The 18,532-nt window shown below is 40.0% G+C and overlaps 1 protein-coding gene across 3 annotated transcripts in view; it reads right to left on the reverse strand.

The window, feature by feature from the left end:
- Positions 1–18,532, reverse strand: part of LOC138369816 (uncharacterized) — a 54,825-nt gene that overhangs the window by 17,302 nt on the left and 18,991 nt on the right. For all 3 annotated transcript variants that reach the window (XM_069333559.1, XM_069333560.1, XM_069333561.1), the window contains exon 4: positions 16,558–16,713. In XM_069333559.1, the coding sequence (XP_069189660.1) occupies positions 16,558–16,713 (156 nt within the window). The remainder of the gene's footprint in view (positions 1–16,557; positions 16,714–18,532) is intronic.

Raw genomic sequence — 18,532 nt, forward strand, 5'->3', positions numbered from 1 at the left:
AATTAATAGCACAGGTTTGCATCAGTTTTTGTTTGGAGCTATTTCTTCACCGTTTCTGCTTCAAGCAACCTTAGACCCGCATTGGAAGAAGTTCAATAGCCCAAATAAAACTTAAACTAGCAATAACCTGTATGTAGACAACGTCCAAGGAACAACCAGCAGTGAAAAGGAACTGCTAAACATATAGAATGAGGCCAATCGAGAGTTGTTGGGAGCAATATGCCTCTCCAGTCATAGCCCTCCAATAATGTAAAACTAAATCAACTGATCTAGTCAGAATTTCCTGACTACCAAATACTTCAGAAGACGAAAGTATTAGGAGTCGAATGGGAAACAACATCTGACCAATTAACAATAAAAACTGTGGAACCAGAAACCATCAGCCTAACAATGAGGAAACTACTATCCCAATTCAGCAAACCATTCAGCCATTTGGGATTATTAAGTCCCATATTGATAAATGGGAATTTGATGTTGCAGGAATGCCGCCAAGAGAAGATAGGCTGGGATGATTCACTAACACCAGCCTTGCAAGAAAAGTGGCAGGGGTTAGTGAAGGATCTAAGTATCCTTCTAAGTATCTAAGTCTGTCAAGTTCCCTCGAAACAAAGTACATCAAAATCACCCAATTAAGCTGTGTGTTCTGTGATGCCCCAGGAAAGGCTTGTGGCATAGTAGCCTTCTTAGCAACTAATGAGCAAGCAAATTTGCTTACATCAATGGCCAGGGTAGCACCATTGACGAAACGGTCATTGCAACAATTGGAGTTAACCGCCCTACTGCTAGGAGTAAAATTGGCTCATTTTCTGTCCTAACCTGAAGTATCATCCACTTTGAAGAAACAGTGGTATGGTCAGATAATGAGGCAGTACTACAGTGCATGCAAAATAACAAGAGCAAAATGCCTTACGTGAGCAATCGCATAAAGGAAATAAGAGAGTAGCCTGCTAGCAGCTGAGTACAAACTCAGATATGGACCCACAAAAGAGAATCCTGCTGACTATCTTTCCAGAGGCCTGACGTTGAAACGTCACCACATCCAAAACTGAGATGTGGTTCCATAGACCTCAGTGGCTAGTCAGTTATCAGTGGCCTAAATAAAAACCCACAAGTCCTTGTGACCAATGTCACTGCTCCCAATGAGATTCTAGAACCACCCCCAGATTTTGGTAATTGATCCTACTCAGTACTCTGATCTAAATAAATTATTCAGTCACTCAAAGGGTGTTTGATTTCTTGAGTAAAATAGGACTCAAACATAAATACCCTCGTGCTCTGATATATTGGGTAAAGCAAGCCCAAATCCAAACATATGGGAAGGATTTTGAGAACCTCCCTGATAAGACCATGATCTAAATCTTTGGATTGACACAATTACAACATTTTGCAATGAGGTAGGAGCATACAACATGCAAATGTTGATTTAGAAGTTAAACATCCATCGTATCTCCCTTCGCAACCACTGAATAAGAGGATCATTATATTATATATACGCAGACCCTGCATCCTATGTGGGGGAAATCTGGCTCCAGTATAATACTAATAAAATGTATAATTTTATGAATGCAAGAAAATTAATTCTAAGGTAGCTCGAAGGACCAGAATCTTTTAAATGAGAAAATCAGTGATTTATAGATCTATGATTATATATGAATAAATTATATTAAGCAATGACTGTATATTATATAATTCTAGAGTCACCCTCCCATGACACATTTTGGGGTGGGTATTCTATAAGATTAGTCTATGTGTAACATATATTATGCAATAATAATAATGAAGATAATATGCACACACATAGATAATGAGATAAATAAGTAATGCAAGAAATACTACTGCAATGTAAAGATTAATAATTCATAAAGGCAATATCAGATAAATATGGACTCTGAATAATAAAGTACTATCTACAATGAAAACTTATTAAATCTCAGATGTGACAGAGACGTTGATGCAGTCCACTGTATGACAGTCTGGAAACAGTTTGAGATAGCTATACTTGGAACACGTGAGGGTATGGCGATCACACTTCCTCAGGGGTGTTGCACCATGCTGCAATAATTATATTTCCATAATTTCCACTCCAAACTGGAATTCACACACATATAAAATAATATCTAGATATTTGGAGAGCAAAGAGCTGCACTTACATGGGATTATTTATTACAACTGCAGCGTCACGACATGGCTACCTATATTAGTTACGAATTTATGAGCTCAATAAATAAACTAAAAGGTAAAAATGCCTGCCCAACTGCTGTCTGTGATTCTGGTAAGCTGCGTCCTCAGTCTAGCGTCCAGGGATGTAAGGATACCTTCTGGATGGTAAGATTTGTTGGGACCGCTTCGGAGCACTGTGCCGCTTGTTCTAATATGGCAAGAGTCCTCTCTCCTCCCTCTCGAAAGTTGCGCATGCGTATTTGCTCCCAGTAGGGGCTCGAACATAGATTTTATTTATTTATTTATTTACACTAAATAGGGAAGGTGGCGTTTATATATATTATTGATGTTTTGTTCCAATACTTTATGTGGTGATGTTTAATTCTCACAGTGCAAGTCAGTTAATGTAGACTGCACAAATAAAACAGACTTGCTTGGTGGTGGAAATAATTTTAGATTATGATATTATTTATTGGAATAGCGATCAAGCTGGGTACAGGAATTCCAGTAAACTGTTGTATACTAAAGGTAAACCTATTACTAAATAATTATTCCTCACTAGCAGTACCCAGCCACGCGTTGCTGTGGCTCAGCAACCTTCCTGTCCCCCAGTCCTCCCCACCATTCCCCCCCTCACCCGTATCATCAGCCTCTTAACCATTCCCAACTCCACCGTCCCCTCGTCCTCCCAATCATTACCCACTATCATTCCCTCTTCCTTCCCACCATGTCCCACTCCCCTGTCCCTTTGTCCTCCACACCATTCTCCATTCCCCATCCCTCGTCCGCACCATCCCAAACTTCCCCATCCCCTCGTCCTTCCCCACGATTACCCCCTCCCTGTCCCATCGTCCTCCCCACATCTCTCACTTCCGTCCCCGTATCTTCCCCACTCCCTTGTCCGATGCCTTCCCAAATGGTCTGATGTTCCCTCAGAAAATTGGGAACAAAGTGATCTGATGTTCCCATCACTGAAATATAAGAAAAAACAGTTAAAAATGAAATGAAAATATAAAAAAAATAAACTATATTCACGAAATGAACGGTATGGTAAACAACACAGCTCAATTCCAACGCAATTCACACAAAATAATTAAATAAAAATGAAAATAAATCTAAATCTATGAAAATTCAATTTATCAATGCAAACAAACATTTAAATGGAATTGTAACATATTTACTATAGCATGTGTGTTGCTCTTGCATGCAACAGATGGCGCTGTTTTTCAAAAAAGCATAGTTTTACCTGTCACAGGTATGGCATCTATACTTATACTTATGAAATGAACGGTATGGTAAAGAACACAACTCAATTCCAACACAATGTCTCCCAAAATAATTCATTTAAAAATAAAAAAAAATAAAAATCTATGAAAATTAAATTTATCAATGCAATCAGAAATATTGAAATGGAATTCATGACATATTTATTATAGTGTGCATGTTGCTATTATGTGCAACAGTTGGCACTGTTTTTCAAAAACGCATGTTTTTACTTGTCAGAGGTAAAAACCTCTATATAGTAGGTATATAAAAAGACGCACCTATTTGCTTGCAACGTTGTGTCAAAATTTCAAAGCAATCGGTGAAGAACTTTTGGAGATTACAGTGTGTGTTGCTTTTACGTCCAACAGATGGCGCTGTTTTTAAAAAACCATGTTTTTTCCTGTCATAAGTGGGGCATGTATATAGTAGATATATAAAAAGACGCACTTATTTGAATGCAACGTTGTGTCAAAATTTCAAAGCAATCGGTTAGAGATTTCAAAGATTTCCTTCACATGAAAAACACAGTTTTCTCACAAAAGCATATTTTAAAAAAAAGCATATAATGGTAAAACATCACAGATGTGACATCTATATAGTATGAATATAAAAACCTGCTCAGATGCGAAAGGAATGTGTGAAAATTTCAAAGCAATTGGTGAAGAACTTTTGGAGATTAGCGATTTTGAACAAACGAACATTTCCATTTTTATTTATATAGACGCCAGGCTGTCCGTCGACTCGCTCTCCTCGTTTGCGTCGTTCAAATGATTTTCTACTGGCATTCCACGTGTAATAGGTAGGCACTTTCGAATACAACAGTGTTTTTGCAAACGCGTCATTTTGACATAACGTGAAGAAAGCAGTAACAGTTGTAGCCGGTGGATTCATAGCTGTTTATTGCACATTTGCAGCTGTGAAATATACGTTTTTCCATTTTCTTGTTTTCAAAACCAAACCAAAAAATACTAACAAAATATTTTGATTCAAACGCAGATGAATCGACACAGCTCAATTTCACCACCAATTGCACTGAAAAATAAGAACAGTTAAAAAAACGAAATGAAAAACAATGAAAAAAGAAACAAACTATACTCATGAAATGAACACTATGCTAAAAAACGTAGCTCAATTCAAAGGCAATGTCACACAAAATAATTAAATCAAAATGAAAATAAATCAAAATCTTTGAAAAACCAATTTATCAATGCAATCGGAAACATTGAAATGAAATTGTACTGTATTTTAAATTGCGTGTGTTGCTCTTACGTGCAACATATGGCGCTATTTTTCCAAAAAGTATGATTTTACCTGTCACAGGTGTTGCATCTAAATAGTAGGTATATAAAAACATGCACGTATTCAAATGTAACGTTGTGACAAAATTTCAAAGTCATCTGAGAAGAACTTTCAGTGATTACAGCACGTGTTGCTCTTACGCCCTACAGATGGCGCTGATTTTCAAAAAAGCATGTTTTTTCCTGACACAGGTGAAGCATGTAAATAGTAGGCATATAAAAATACTCGTCTATTGGAATGCAACGTTATGTCAAAATTTCAAAGCAATCGGTAAAGAGGTTTCAAAGATTTCCCTCACATGAAAAATACATGAAAATCTAAGTTTTTCCAAAAAAAGCATGTTTTTTTTCCCATCACAGACGCGACATTTATATAATATTGTATAAAAAAACCCTGCTCGGATGCGAATGGAATGTTGTGTGAAAATTTCAAAGCTATCTGTGAAGAACTTTCGGAGATTAGGGATTTTGAACAAACGAACATTTCCATTTTTATTTAAATAGATAAAGGAAAGTAAATGGTTACATTTGTGTTAGATCTATAGATATGTGGAAATTTTATTCTCCGTGAGTGACTGACGCAACACTTCATAATTCTAGGAGAAATTAAATGATGTTCCACAACCTAGTACAGTAAATTCTATAATACTAAACTACATATTAGTAGTGTTAGTTAATTATTACGTTTAGTACAGAAAGTACATCCCATTGTACTAAGGATTGGTAAATGAATATTATATGTGTATGAAGCCTAATATAGGAAATACATCCTGCTGTATTAGGGATGAGAATAACTTGTTGGAAATTTCCAACACCTTACATGGTGGGGCACTAGATCCCCTCACCTCAGTCAGACAACAGTACTGACTCCCTCAAGGTCACCAGATTGTAAAGTCCATAATAAAATCCTGTTTAATCTGTCAGAGGAACAACGATCGGGACAGCCACCACTACCTAAGGAATAAGTAGTCCACCTTTGTCCCTTTGAGACTATTGGTGTAGACTGCACACGAGCCATAACTCTATATAGCCATAACTTTTTTAGGGCTTAGTGACAAAATCCCTGTGAAGGAATACGTTTGCCTATTCACCCATGCCTCTATAAGACGATTACACTTAGAAGTGACTTCAGACGTGAATGTAGAGGCATTCATACAGACGTTTTGCGGATTTACTGCCCGTCGATCCTGCCTCAAGTTGATGATCTCTGACAGTGGATCCAACTTGGTGGCAAAGGAACCATGTCTGAGGGAAGTCTGTAACCACCTTGTGGTACGCACTGCCCTGAACCAATGGCCGTATTACTGGAAATTTATATCCCTCCAAGCACCGTGGCATGGAGGCTTCTTCGAGTGGATGGTGGGAACAGTCAAACTGTCTTAGGAAAACTCTACACAGGAAAAAAATCGATCTCCAGAAGCTCCAAACCGTTGTCACGGAAATTGAGTCTTGGACCAATAACCGACTACTGACCTACCCCTCTGATGATAACTCAGAACGTGAGCCACTAAGTCCATCTCATCTGATGTATAGAGGACTTCTTACTCCTTTCGTGTTCTTCACTGACAAGGAACCAGAAGATATTTCATATGTCAGAGAGAGCTACTTGGTTCAGAGTTATAAACATTTGTCCAGAGTAATTAGTCGGTGGGATGAAGTTTGGAACTAAGAATATCTGACTGCTCTGGGGGAGCAGATTGCTTTATCATTCATTAGGGGCGAATAATCCCTACAACAGAATTCAATTACAGCCTGGCGATATTGTTCTGTTAGACAGTGACGGTCCATGTTCAGAGTAGACTCAAGGCCGTATAGTCTCTGTCCATCCAGAGAGCCAGGGTGTCTTGAGAATAGTGAAAGTAAAGTGCAGAGACACCACTAGTCTCGAGAAATTAGGTCTTTTCGAGTTAGCAGCAAATGAAGTCGCTCAAAGACTTCCCACCCTGCCGCTCAAGTATGGGACATCCGTCCTATACGAACTGCCACACAACCGTGCAGAATGAAAGTGAAACAAGATTACCATAATTCTGAAGGGGAGTAATGAAGTGTTCGGCAGTCTTAAATATTGGACTTCGGCCCGTGTTTCTTCCCGCTCCCTTCCCCCCACCCCTGTAATTATGTGGGGAAATTTCCACATCAAATATACAAACTCTAATGAAACAGCCATAAAATGTTGTTAATTTACATTAATCATAAAAGGATGAAAGAGAATAGGAAAGGCCACTATAATCAGTTTTTGTCACAAAATTCATCTGACAAATGTTAGATGTAAAATACACCTTCTGAGACCTGGTAACACAACAAAATTAACTATTTCAATTAATTATTCAGTCAATAACAATATGAGATTATGCAAAACTCTCCTTACTCATCTCGATAAATTTGGCACCTGAAAGTGATGAGGGGGAAGGAGGGAGACTGTGTAAACAAAGGGCAGCTATGAGTGTTGTGTTAATTGTGATTGACTGGGGAGTTGATACGTCACAAGGTTGTTGAACCTACCATGTGGCCACAAACTCTACCAGCAAATCCCAAAGGGCAACGTGACTCACGTTATTCAAAAAAATTTGCAAGAAACAGAGGGAAGTGCTATGTATCCGACTAAACCTCATGTCTTGTTAGTTTATGGCCATATAACTCTCAGATGGTTAGTTGGTTTAGCAGCATGAAAACAACACTACAAGGGTAAGCCTCATTATTATAACAACCTAAATTTCACATGTCACACCTGTACTTTACATGTTAGGTAAATTGTGATCCATGAGACATCAGTTGAGCTGGACCACCAGGATAACCCGACACCATTAAACCTGTCCACCAAGAACACACTTAAGAGTGTTCCAAGGGTGTCTGATGTTGGAGGATCAGCTCTCACACTACTAAAACAGCTGAGGCCATTTTAAATTGTCTTTATATAGTAGAGTAAATTAGTATCTTAGCTAAAATCTACCGTTTAATTACAGTAAGATTAAAATATGAAAGCCCCCTAAAAAAAATATGTGAATGGAAGTGTAGTGACAATAAATTACAAAATACACTCGGCTTAGAAGTAATAAATTAAACCTCTTAAAATAATAATCAAATAAATCACCGGTAGGTTTCCCGACAGGGAAAACATAGTGAAAGTTTATCATCCAGAGGGTGGAGCTGGATATATAATTGATAGGACAGATTATTTTGTTCTGTAATTGGAGCAGATTATAATTTAGTTTGCGAAAATAAATTATGTTGGCATAAGTAAACCTTCAGAGAGGTCATTTACAGATAATCTGGGATATTATCTAAAGATAAGAAAGATCTGACCTTTCATTCGTTTGTCCCCAAGATATTTAAGACGAATGCAGAAAAAAGTTTGGTGAATAGAGCTGATTCATTTTCCTCTACTTTGTACAATTTCGATCTTGAAATAAAATTCTTAATGGAATTGTTCTTGAATAAAGGTTTGTCCTTCCATATTATACAAACCTACATAAAACAAATTTTACAGGATAAATGTTGTTCTCCCTCATATTTCTATGGTGAGGAAAGATCTGAGGTATATTATGTGATCATATTCAATTCTGTTAGTTACATTATTTGAAATCGACCGAGTAATTTTTTCTACAGTGTTCTCCACAAATTGATTTTAGATTATTGTTATTAATTTGAATACCATTGGTTCCTATTTGAAATATAAGGCCATTCTACACACTCAGTTGAGTTTCAATGTTTCACTGAATACACACGTGTATTATACAACTGATCAATCTGTAACGGTACATAAACTGGTATTTTCATTAGGAATTTAAAATTTAAGATAACTGAACATCGAATAGATACACTATAGAGAAGTGTATATAGAGAATAGTGTATATAGAATATCAAACCTATAGAATAGGTTTTGAAATTATCGAAGCTGTCATTCTGGGAAATTAGAGACGACTCTTGAGAAGAGGATCATCCTCGATCACTGAGTCTTGTATAAAAACTTTGGATATTTGTAATAATGGTTCCTTTGACCTAAAATTAATGGAGTCTTTGTATATTAAAAAGTTAAATATATTAAAAGGCCTCCATACCCCCATGCCCTCCCTTTTCCCCCCTCCCAAAACCTCCATTCTCCTCCCCCCCCCCCCCCCAAAAAAAAAATCCTCCAGTATCCCCCACTCTCCAGAGCCCTCCCTTCTCCCCCCCCCCCACTCCCCTAAGCCCTTCCTCCTTCCTCGCCAGTCACAGCCCTCCCAAGCCTCTCCTTCTCCCTCATATCCTCAAGCTGTCCCTTCCTCCATACCCCCTATGCCTCCTCCCTCTAACCCCCCCCCCCCCCCCACGCGCCCCCCCCCCAAGCCTCCCCGTCTCACCCTCCCTGCCAAACCCTTTCTTCTCCCCCATCCCCCAAAGCCCTCCTTCCTCCACCACCCTCCCCGTACCAGATAATCCCAGCCCCCCGCACACCCCAGATCTTCCAGGTCTCCCTTCCTAGGCCTTCCCATCCTGGACCTGCCCTGTTTCCCTGCTTCTGGGGTATCAACAGAAACTGAGGAAGGACAGAAGAGAGTTTCAGGGTGATGTACTCGAACATAGATGGGATTACAAGCAAGGCAAGTGAACTAAGGGAAAGAGCACAAGAAGTAAATCGAACTCACAGAAACAAAACTCTCAAGAATCATAACGAATGGGGTGTTTCCCCAGGATTACACACTAATAAGGAAAGAGGGAGGGAAGTAGGGGAGGAGGCAGAGTGGCCCTTCTAATGAGAAAGGAATGGAGTTTGAAGGAGATGGCTATCCAGGGCAGCGAGGGATTCAGAGACTACATAACAGGCACCATGACAATGGGAGGATTAGGAATAGTAGTAGCAGTGATATATAAGCTTCCAACAAATGACAGAAGACCCAGGCAAGAGTATGACAACAACAACATGGTGGTAAACACTATAATTGAGAGGGCAGTCTCTGCTGCCTGTAAAAATAGATCCCATCTGCTCATCATGGTGAACTTCAATCACAAAAGAATAGACTGGGAGAACAAGGAACTGCATGGAAGTAAGGAGACATGGAGAGCTAAACTATTGGAGATGGCGACAAGAAACTTCTTAAATCGTTTATTTTGTTTCTTAGATTCAAATGTATTGTGCTGTGAAGTGCTGTTGTGTGGGGGTGTGGTGAAGTGCTGTTGTGTGGTGGTGTGGTGAAATGCTGTTGTGTGGTGAAGTGCTGTTGTGTGGTGAAGTGCTGTTGTGTGGTGGTGTGGTGAAGTGCTGTTGTGTGGTGGTGTGGTGAAGTGCTGTTGTGTGGTGGTGTGGTGAAGTGCTGTTGTGTGGTGGTGTGGTGAAGTGCTGTTGTGTGGTGGTGTGGTGAAGTGCTGTTGTGTGGTGGTGTGGTGAAGTGCTGTTGTGTGGTGGTGTGGTGAAGTGCTGTTGTGTGGTGGTGTGGTGAAGTGCTGTTGTGTGGTGGTGTGGTGAAGTGCTGTTGTGTGGTGGTGTGGTGAAGTGCTGTTGTGTGGTGGTGTGGTAACGTGCTGTTGTGTGGTGGTGTGGTAACGTGCTGTTGTGTGGTGGTGTGGTAACGTGCTGTTGTGTGGTGGTGTGGTGACGTGCTGTTGTGTGGTGGTGTGGTGACGTGCTGTTGTGTGGTGGTGTGGTGACGTGCTGTTGTGTAGTGGTGGGGTGAATTGGTGTTGTGTTGAAGAGCTGTGGTTTGAAGATGTGTTATGGAGTGGTGTGGAAATGTGGTTTGTGTACTCACCTAGTTACACACCTAATTGTGCATGCGGGGGTTGAGCTCTGGCTCTTTGGCCCCGCCTCTCAATAGTCAATCAACGGGTGTACAGGTTTCCGAGCCTACTGGGCTCTATCATATCTACACTTGAAACTGTGTATGGAGTCAACCTCCACCACATCACTTCCTAATGCATTCCATTTTTGTTGACACTTAAAAATTCCACTCTGACACTTAAAAAGTTCTTCCTAATATCTCTGTGGCTCATTTGGACACTCAGTTTCCACCTGTGCCCCCTAGTGCATGTGCCCCTTGTGTTAAATAGACTGTCTTTATCTACCCTATCAATTCTCTTGAGAATCTTGAATGTGGTGATCATGTCCCCCTAACTCTTCTGTCTTCCAGCGAAGTGAGGTTTAATTCCCGTAGTCTCTCCTCGTAGCTCATACCTCTCAGCTCGGGTACTAGTCTGGTGGCAAACCTTTGAACCTTTTCCATTTTGGTCTTTTCCTTGACTAGATATGGACTCCATGCTGGGGCTGAATACTCCAGGATTGGCCTAACATATGTGGTATACAAAGTTCTGAATGATTCCTTACACATGTTTTTGAATGCCCTTCTTATGTTGGCCAGCCTGGCATATGCCGCTGATGTTATCCTCTTAATATGGGCTGCAGGAGACAGGTCTGGCGAGATATCAACCCCAAGTCCTTTTCTTTCGCTGACTCTTGAAGTATTTCATCTCCCAGATGGTACCTTGTATCTGGCCTCCTGCTCCCTACACCCATCTTCATTACATTACAATTTCTTGGGTTAAACTCTAACAACCATTTGTTTGACCATTTCTTCAGCTTGTCTAGGTCTTCTTGAAGCCTCAAGTAGTCCTCCTCTGTCTTAATCAGTCTTATAATTTTGGTATCGCCCGCAAACATTGAGAGAAATGAATCTATACCCTCCGGGAGATCATTTACATATATCAAAAACAAGATAGGACCGAGTACAGAGCCCTGTGGGACTCCACTGGTGATTTCCCGCCACTCTGAGGTCTCACCCCTCACCGTAACTCTGCTTCCTATTGCTCAGGTACTCCCTTATCCACTGGAGCATCTTACCAGCTACACCTGCCTGTCTCTCCAGCTTATGTACTAGCCTCTTATGAGGTGCAGTGTCAAAGGCTTTCCGACAATCCAAGAAAATGCAGTCCGCCCAGTCTTCTCTTTTTGCTTAATCTTTGTCACCTGATCGTAGAATTCTATTAAGCCAGTCAGGCAATATTTACCCTCCCTGAACCCATGTTGGCGATTTGTCACGGTCCCTTCTCTACAGATGTGTTACCAGGTTTTTTCTCACTATCTTCATCACCTTGCATGGTATACAAGTCAAGGACACTGGCTTGTAATTCAGTGCCTCTTGCCTGTCGCCCTTTTTGTATATTGGGACCACATTCGCCGTCTTCCATATTTCTGGTAGGTCTCCCGTCTCCAGTGATCTACTATACACTGGAGAGTGGCAAGCAAAGTGCCTCTGCACACTCTTTCAGTACCCATGGCGAGATCCCGTCTGGACCAACAGCCTTTCTAACATCCAGATCCAGCGGTGTCTCTTGACCTCCTCTCTCGTAATTTCGAATCCTTCCTAGGCCGCCTGGTTTACCTCCCTTTCTCCTAGCACAGTGACCTCACCTTGTTCTATTGTGAAGATCTCTTGGAAGCTCTTGTTGAGTTCTTCACACACCTCTTTGTCATCCTCTGTATACCTGTCCTCGCCTGTTCTAAGTTTCAATACCTGTTCTTTCACTGTTGTTTTCCTTCTGATGTGACTGTGGAGTAGCTTTGGTTCGGTCTTGGCTTTGTTTGCTATATCATTTTCATAACTTTTCTCTGCTTCTTTCTCGCCCTGACATACTCATTCCTGGTTCTCTGGTATCTCTTCCTGCTTTATGGTGTTCTGTTATTCCGGAAGTTCCTCCACACCCTTTGTATGTGTACTCACCTAGTTGTGCTTGAGGGGGGTTGAGCTCTGGCTCCTTAGTCCCGCTTTTCAACCGTCAATCAACTGATGTACAGATTCCTGAGCCTACTTGGGTTTTTCATATTTACATTTGAAACCGTGTATTTAGTAAGCCTCCATCACATCACTGTCTAATGCACTCTACCTGTTAACTGCTCTGACACTGAAAAAGTTCATTCTAATGTCCCTGTGGCTCATTTGGGTACTCAGTCTCTACCTGTGTCCCCTTGTTCGCGTACCACCCGTGTTAAAATGTTTATCCTTATCTACCCTACCAGTTCCTCTGAGAATTGTGTAGGTAGTGATCATGTCTTCCCTTACTCTTCAGTCTTCCAGTGTCGTGAGGTGCAACTCACGCAGCCTTTCCTCGTAACTCATGCCTCTTAGTTCAGGGGGACTAGCCGAGTGGCATAATTCTGAACTTTTTCCTGCTTCGTCATGTGTTTGACAAGGTACGGGCTCCATGCTGGGGCCGCATACTTTACGATTGGCCTTACATATGAGGTATACAAGGTTCTGAATGATTCCTTACATAGGTTCCTGAGGGCTGTTCTGATGTTAGCCTGCCTCGCGTATGCTGCAGATGTAATTTTTTTATGTGGGGCATCAGGATAAAGGTTTCGTGTGATATCAACTCCTAGATGTCCGTTTTCTCTGTCCGTTTCATGAAGTACTTCATCTCCCATTCGGTATTCTGTGTCTGGCCTCCTGTTTCCACCGCCAAGTTTCATTACCTTGCATTTACTCGGGTTGAACATTTTTAGCCATTTGTTGGACCATTCATTCAGTTGGACTAGGTCATCTTGTAACCTCCTACTATCTGTTTTTATCCTACTCATAATTTTCGCATCATCAGCAAATATTGAGAGGAACGATTCTATACCCTCTGTGAGATCATTTACATATATCAGAAACAGTATAGGTCCAAGGAATGAACCCTGCAGGACTCCACTGGTGACTTCTCGCCAATTTGAGACCTCAGCCCTCAGTGACGTGCTGTCTTCTGTTGCTTAGGTACTCCCTTATCAAATGAATTACCTTCCCTTTCACTCCTGCCTGCATCCTCTTTCACTAGCCTCTTGTGTGGTACTGTATCAAAGGCTTTCTGGCAATCAAAAAATATGAATCCCCACCCCTCCCTTTCTTGCCTGATTTTTATTGCCTGGTCGTAGAATTCAATTAGTCCTGCGAGGCAGGACTTGCTATCCCTGAACCCATGTTGATGCTGTGTTACAAAGTTCTTTCGCCTTTCGCTCCAAATGTTCCACTAGATTTTTTCGCACAATCTGCTCTATCAGCTTGCATGGTATTCAGCAAGTTAGGGACACTGGCTTATAGTTCAGTGCCTCTTGTCTATCCTCTTCCTTGTAGGAAGATACAAAATAGTGGCTTTAGGCATTGTATGTACTAGCTCTTATCTATAAAGCCAACAAACTTTGTAAAATCTCTTTATGTATGTACCTTTGCCTAAATAAAAATTATTATTATTATTATTATTATTATTGTATTTCGGGACTATAGGTTCCCTGACATGCTCGCTTAAATGCTCTTCATTGCACAGAAACAATAGATATTATTGCACTTTAAGAAACACGGATGAATATAGAAAAGAGAACTATTAGCTGAATATCAAATAAACGGATTTAAACTATTTTACACAGATAGATATATTAGACGAGGAGGGGGAGTAGCCATATATGTCAGGGAAAATTTTAAATGTAATCTCAAGGTGGGAATCAAAACTGAGCCTCACACAGAAACTATTTGGCTAGAATTAAACAAAATAGATAAAAATCTAATAGGATTTATATACAGGGCACCAAACTTGGACAGAATGGAAGCTAAGCATCTATGGGATGAAATATCTAGAGCATTAAGTCAAACAGTATTTGTTTCATGGGTGACTTTAATTTCAGTGAAATAAACTGGATTAACAAAACAGGGAATAATGAAGTAGAAGATTTTCTAGAATTGATTGATGATTGCTTTCTTAAGCAACACATTAAGGAGCCAACTGGGGTAAATAATATTTTTAGATTTAGTGTTAACTAACAGGGAAACAAATAAATGACTTCGAAATAGGGAGTGAGCTATAGAACAGTGATCACAAAGAAATCAGATTTAGCATAAAATGGAATATATTTGTAGGAGAAAATTCTGTTAAAGTGCCAGATTTTCGAAAAGCTGATTTTAATGGCCAAAGAAATTTGTTTGTTTAAATAGATTGGAAAGTCCTGAGCATAGGGGGAGGGAGTCAGTCAATGAACGAGACGTGAACCCAATGATGGGTGATGTAAAAGGGATTTTGATGATGATTCAAAAAATAACATTTAACAATATTCTAAGCAAAGCACAAGAATGTAGTACACCATACAAATTTAATAGATCGAATAATAATGACCCAAAATGGATAACAAAGCATCTGAAGAACCTCATAGAAAGTAAGAGAGCTTGGTACAAAATGGTTAGGAATTGGGAAGTTAGTTTAGAACAAGAATTCGTCCAACTGGTTAGAAATGTAAAAAAAAAAAAAAAAGAGATGAGGAGGAGAAAAAGAAACTATGAAGTTCGTATAGCAGGGCAAGCAAAGACAAATCCTAAAGTTATTTTTTCAGTTATATCGAAGAAAGATTAGGGAATGATAGGCCCATTAAAAATTGAGATAGGTCATATAACTGATAATGACAGAGACGAGTAGTATTTTTAATAAATATTTGATCTCTGTATTTACGAAAGAGAAACCTAACATTATGCCTTCAGCCAAACAAGTCTATGTGGGTGGGGAAACAGGATAGGTTGACTAGTTTAGCAGTTACCAGGGAGGATGTTATTAAACAGTGAAACTGAAGCCAAACAAATCCCCAGGGCCAGACGAAATGCTTGCTAGGGTGCTTAAAGAACGCCAAGATCTTCGTTTGCTTTGAATTAAATAGAGATAAAAGCCACAACACATCTCCAAATCATTTGTTACGACACAAATTCTATCATGTTATGTATTTTAGAGAAAATACATACATTTAATAGTTAAACATGATATTAGTATTCCTGGATATTCAAAGGAGGAAAATAGTGTTATAAAAGCCAATTTGATTTATATCACAAAAATACTTAATCCGGTCATAGAATATATAAATGTTTTAATATTTTTTTCGAACAGTTATCACACAATATTTATTTTTTTAATGTATTTTACTGAAAAGTAAGGAAATATAATTTTTAAACATGTAGAAATAAATTTTTAATATAAGGAAGACAATAGTTTTAGAAAATCTATTATTGTGCAATTGTTAAATTTAAATATTTTTATCTTTCTTAGGTTAAATGTTACCTAAATGAATGTTGAAACTTTCTCACAACTTGTCATTTGCACAACTCTCTAGATACCACCAGATTTTGCGAATGTTAAAACAACGTTTTGTGTTTGTGGGGATGTTAGTAATTTACACTAAAAAGCTCTAGGCTGCCATTTTTTCCAACCATCCCTTCAGTGCAGAATGCATATGAGATTGATTCTTCTCCTGGCCCCAATTATTTATTTCTCCTATAGTGCCTCACTTCTAAACATACCCAAATCATTGACCTCTCTAATAATACGAACAATGATTTTTCCATTACCTGACACAATTTCCCAATATTTGTTACATATCAGCAATTCCCGGTCCTGGAAAGCAAACTCTTAATGTATTTCCAATCTAATTAGCACAAAAGCCCTGTCCAAATGACACCATGAAATGGAAACTATAAAGAGCTTCTTACCTTCTTTTTGAGCTTCTTACTTCGTCTTAAATTTAAGGAGAACTGTTTTCCCTGGAATACCCATCCTCCAGTGCAGATAATGCATTTAATATATCAACATTATATACAGTAGATTTCTCATCAGTTTTCCTGTCTTTTATTCTTTATGGTACTCAAATTGGATGATTTCTTCATGCTGCTTTCCGTTCCAGCTTATTACGACAAAAATTCTTTCAAATGCTACATCTTCCCTCCAAGTCTTTCAAGTTCCACTTATAAGAAAAGACAAAGCTCAACAGACACTTTTACAACAATGCTTATCTACATGGCTGTCACTGAAGAGAGAAAATAATGACAGACAAACCCCATTAAGGTTTCAAGAAACTTACCAGTTTCGTTGGCAGTGAAACTTGTCAGTTTGGTGTTGTCTTGACAGCGAAAGTAAACTTGGTTCAAGGCATCGTCGTCGTATACAGAGCCCCGTCTTGGACCAAATCTGATCATGAACTCCTGAATAAAGTTTCCCTCGGTGCAGTTAACTGTATCTGTGGAAAAGGTATGGAATACACAATGCACCGAGATGTGATCTTGTTGCTGCACGAGAGATGTTTGGAAAAACTATAACTTCATTTATTAAGATGACAGATAAACAGAAGTTTATGGTAGAAATAGTATTCATGTTAAGTGTACTGAAATTTTGTGAATTTTCACAAGATATCAAATTAAATGCTACATTGGTTACCCGGCAGTTCCAGAGTTGACGCTGCACTAATAATTACGTCTGTGGGGACAGGAGTAATGGTGGTGGTGTGCCTCTCATGCACACCTTTACAGCTCTCCCGCCACACACCACCACCACCACCACCACCTTGTTGGGGGCATTAGATTGGTTTTGGAAAAGTTGTTCAATGTAAACCAATATTTTTTGACTAGTTGTATATGAAATGGGCTGCAATTGTTCCAAGTTTCAGTACTGCAGTGTAAATAGAAAGGGAGATTATATATTTTTTTTTCAAAGAATTTTACATATTTTCATGTTTGAATAAAAAAAAACACCTTTCAGATATAATCATTCTATGACACTTTTCTGACACATTAGCATATAATAAAGGTTCGTGACTTATGGAGTTTCCAAAACATCTTTAGTTTTCCTAATACAAATATTCAATGTTCCCCCCAAAAATTATGCAAATATGTCATGTTTATTGCTATAATAAAATCAATAAAAGAACTTAGGAACAAACCATAAGTTGGGAGTTTAGATACATACACTTTACATATAAGGTGTAAGTTTCATGGTACCATCCCCGTCCCCACACACTTCCACCCCGTCTCCACACACTACCACCCCGTCTCCACACACTACCACCCCGTCTCCACACACTACCACCCCGTCTCCACACACTACCACCCCGTCTCCACACACTACCACCCCGTCTCCACACACTACCACCCCGTCTCCACACACTACCACCCCGTCTCCACACATTACCACCCCGTCTCCACACATTACCACCCCGTCTCCACACATTACCACCCTGTCTCCACACATTACCACCCTGTCTACACACACTAACATCCCGTCTACACACACTACCACCCTGTCTACACACACTAACATCCCGTCTCCACACATTACCACCCTGTCTACACACACTAACATCCCGTCTCCACAGACTAACATCATGTCTCCACACTGCCACCCCGTCTCCACACACTGCCACCTCGTCTCCACACATTACCACCCCGTCTACATACACTAACATCCCGTCTCCACAGACTAACATCATGTCTCCACACACTCAGTTCGCTGAGTGAACTGAATTACACACACACTCCACTCCATACAATTCTCAGAGGAATCGACAGGGTAGATAATGATAAACTGTTTAACACGAGTGGTACACGAACAAGGGGACACACGTGGAAATTGAGTACCCAAATGAGCCACAGGGTCGTAAGAAAGAACTTTTTCAGTGTCAAAGTAGTTAACAGTTGGAATGCAGTTGGCAGTGATGTGGTGGAGGCTGATTAAGAAAGTACACAATATATAAAGTAGATATGATAGAGCCCAGTAGGCTCAGGAATCTGTACACCAGTTGTTTGACGGTTGAGAAGCGGGACCAAAGAGCCAGAGCTCAACCCCCGCAAGCACAAAGAGGTGAGAACAAAAAGGTGAGTACACACCCCCAGTCTCCACACACCACCACTACCCCGTTTCCAAAAACCACCATTACCAATCTGTCTCCACACTACCACCATCACACTACCTCGAGAAGCGGGTCCCCGAGGCGGGACAAAAGAGCCAGAGCTCAACCCCCGCAAGCAAAAATTGGCGAGAACCCCGTCTCCAAAGACCGGCAA

Source organism: Procambarus clarkii, chromosome 29 (genome assembly GCF_040958095.1).
Source record: "Procambarus clarkii isolate CNS0578487 chromosome 29, FALCON_Pclarkii_2.0, whole genome shotgun sequence".
Lineage (NCBI taxonomy): Eukaryota > Metazoa > Arthropoda > Malacostraca > Decapoda > Cambaridae > Procambarus > Procambarus clarkii.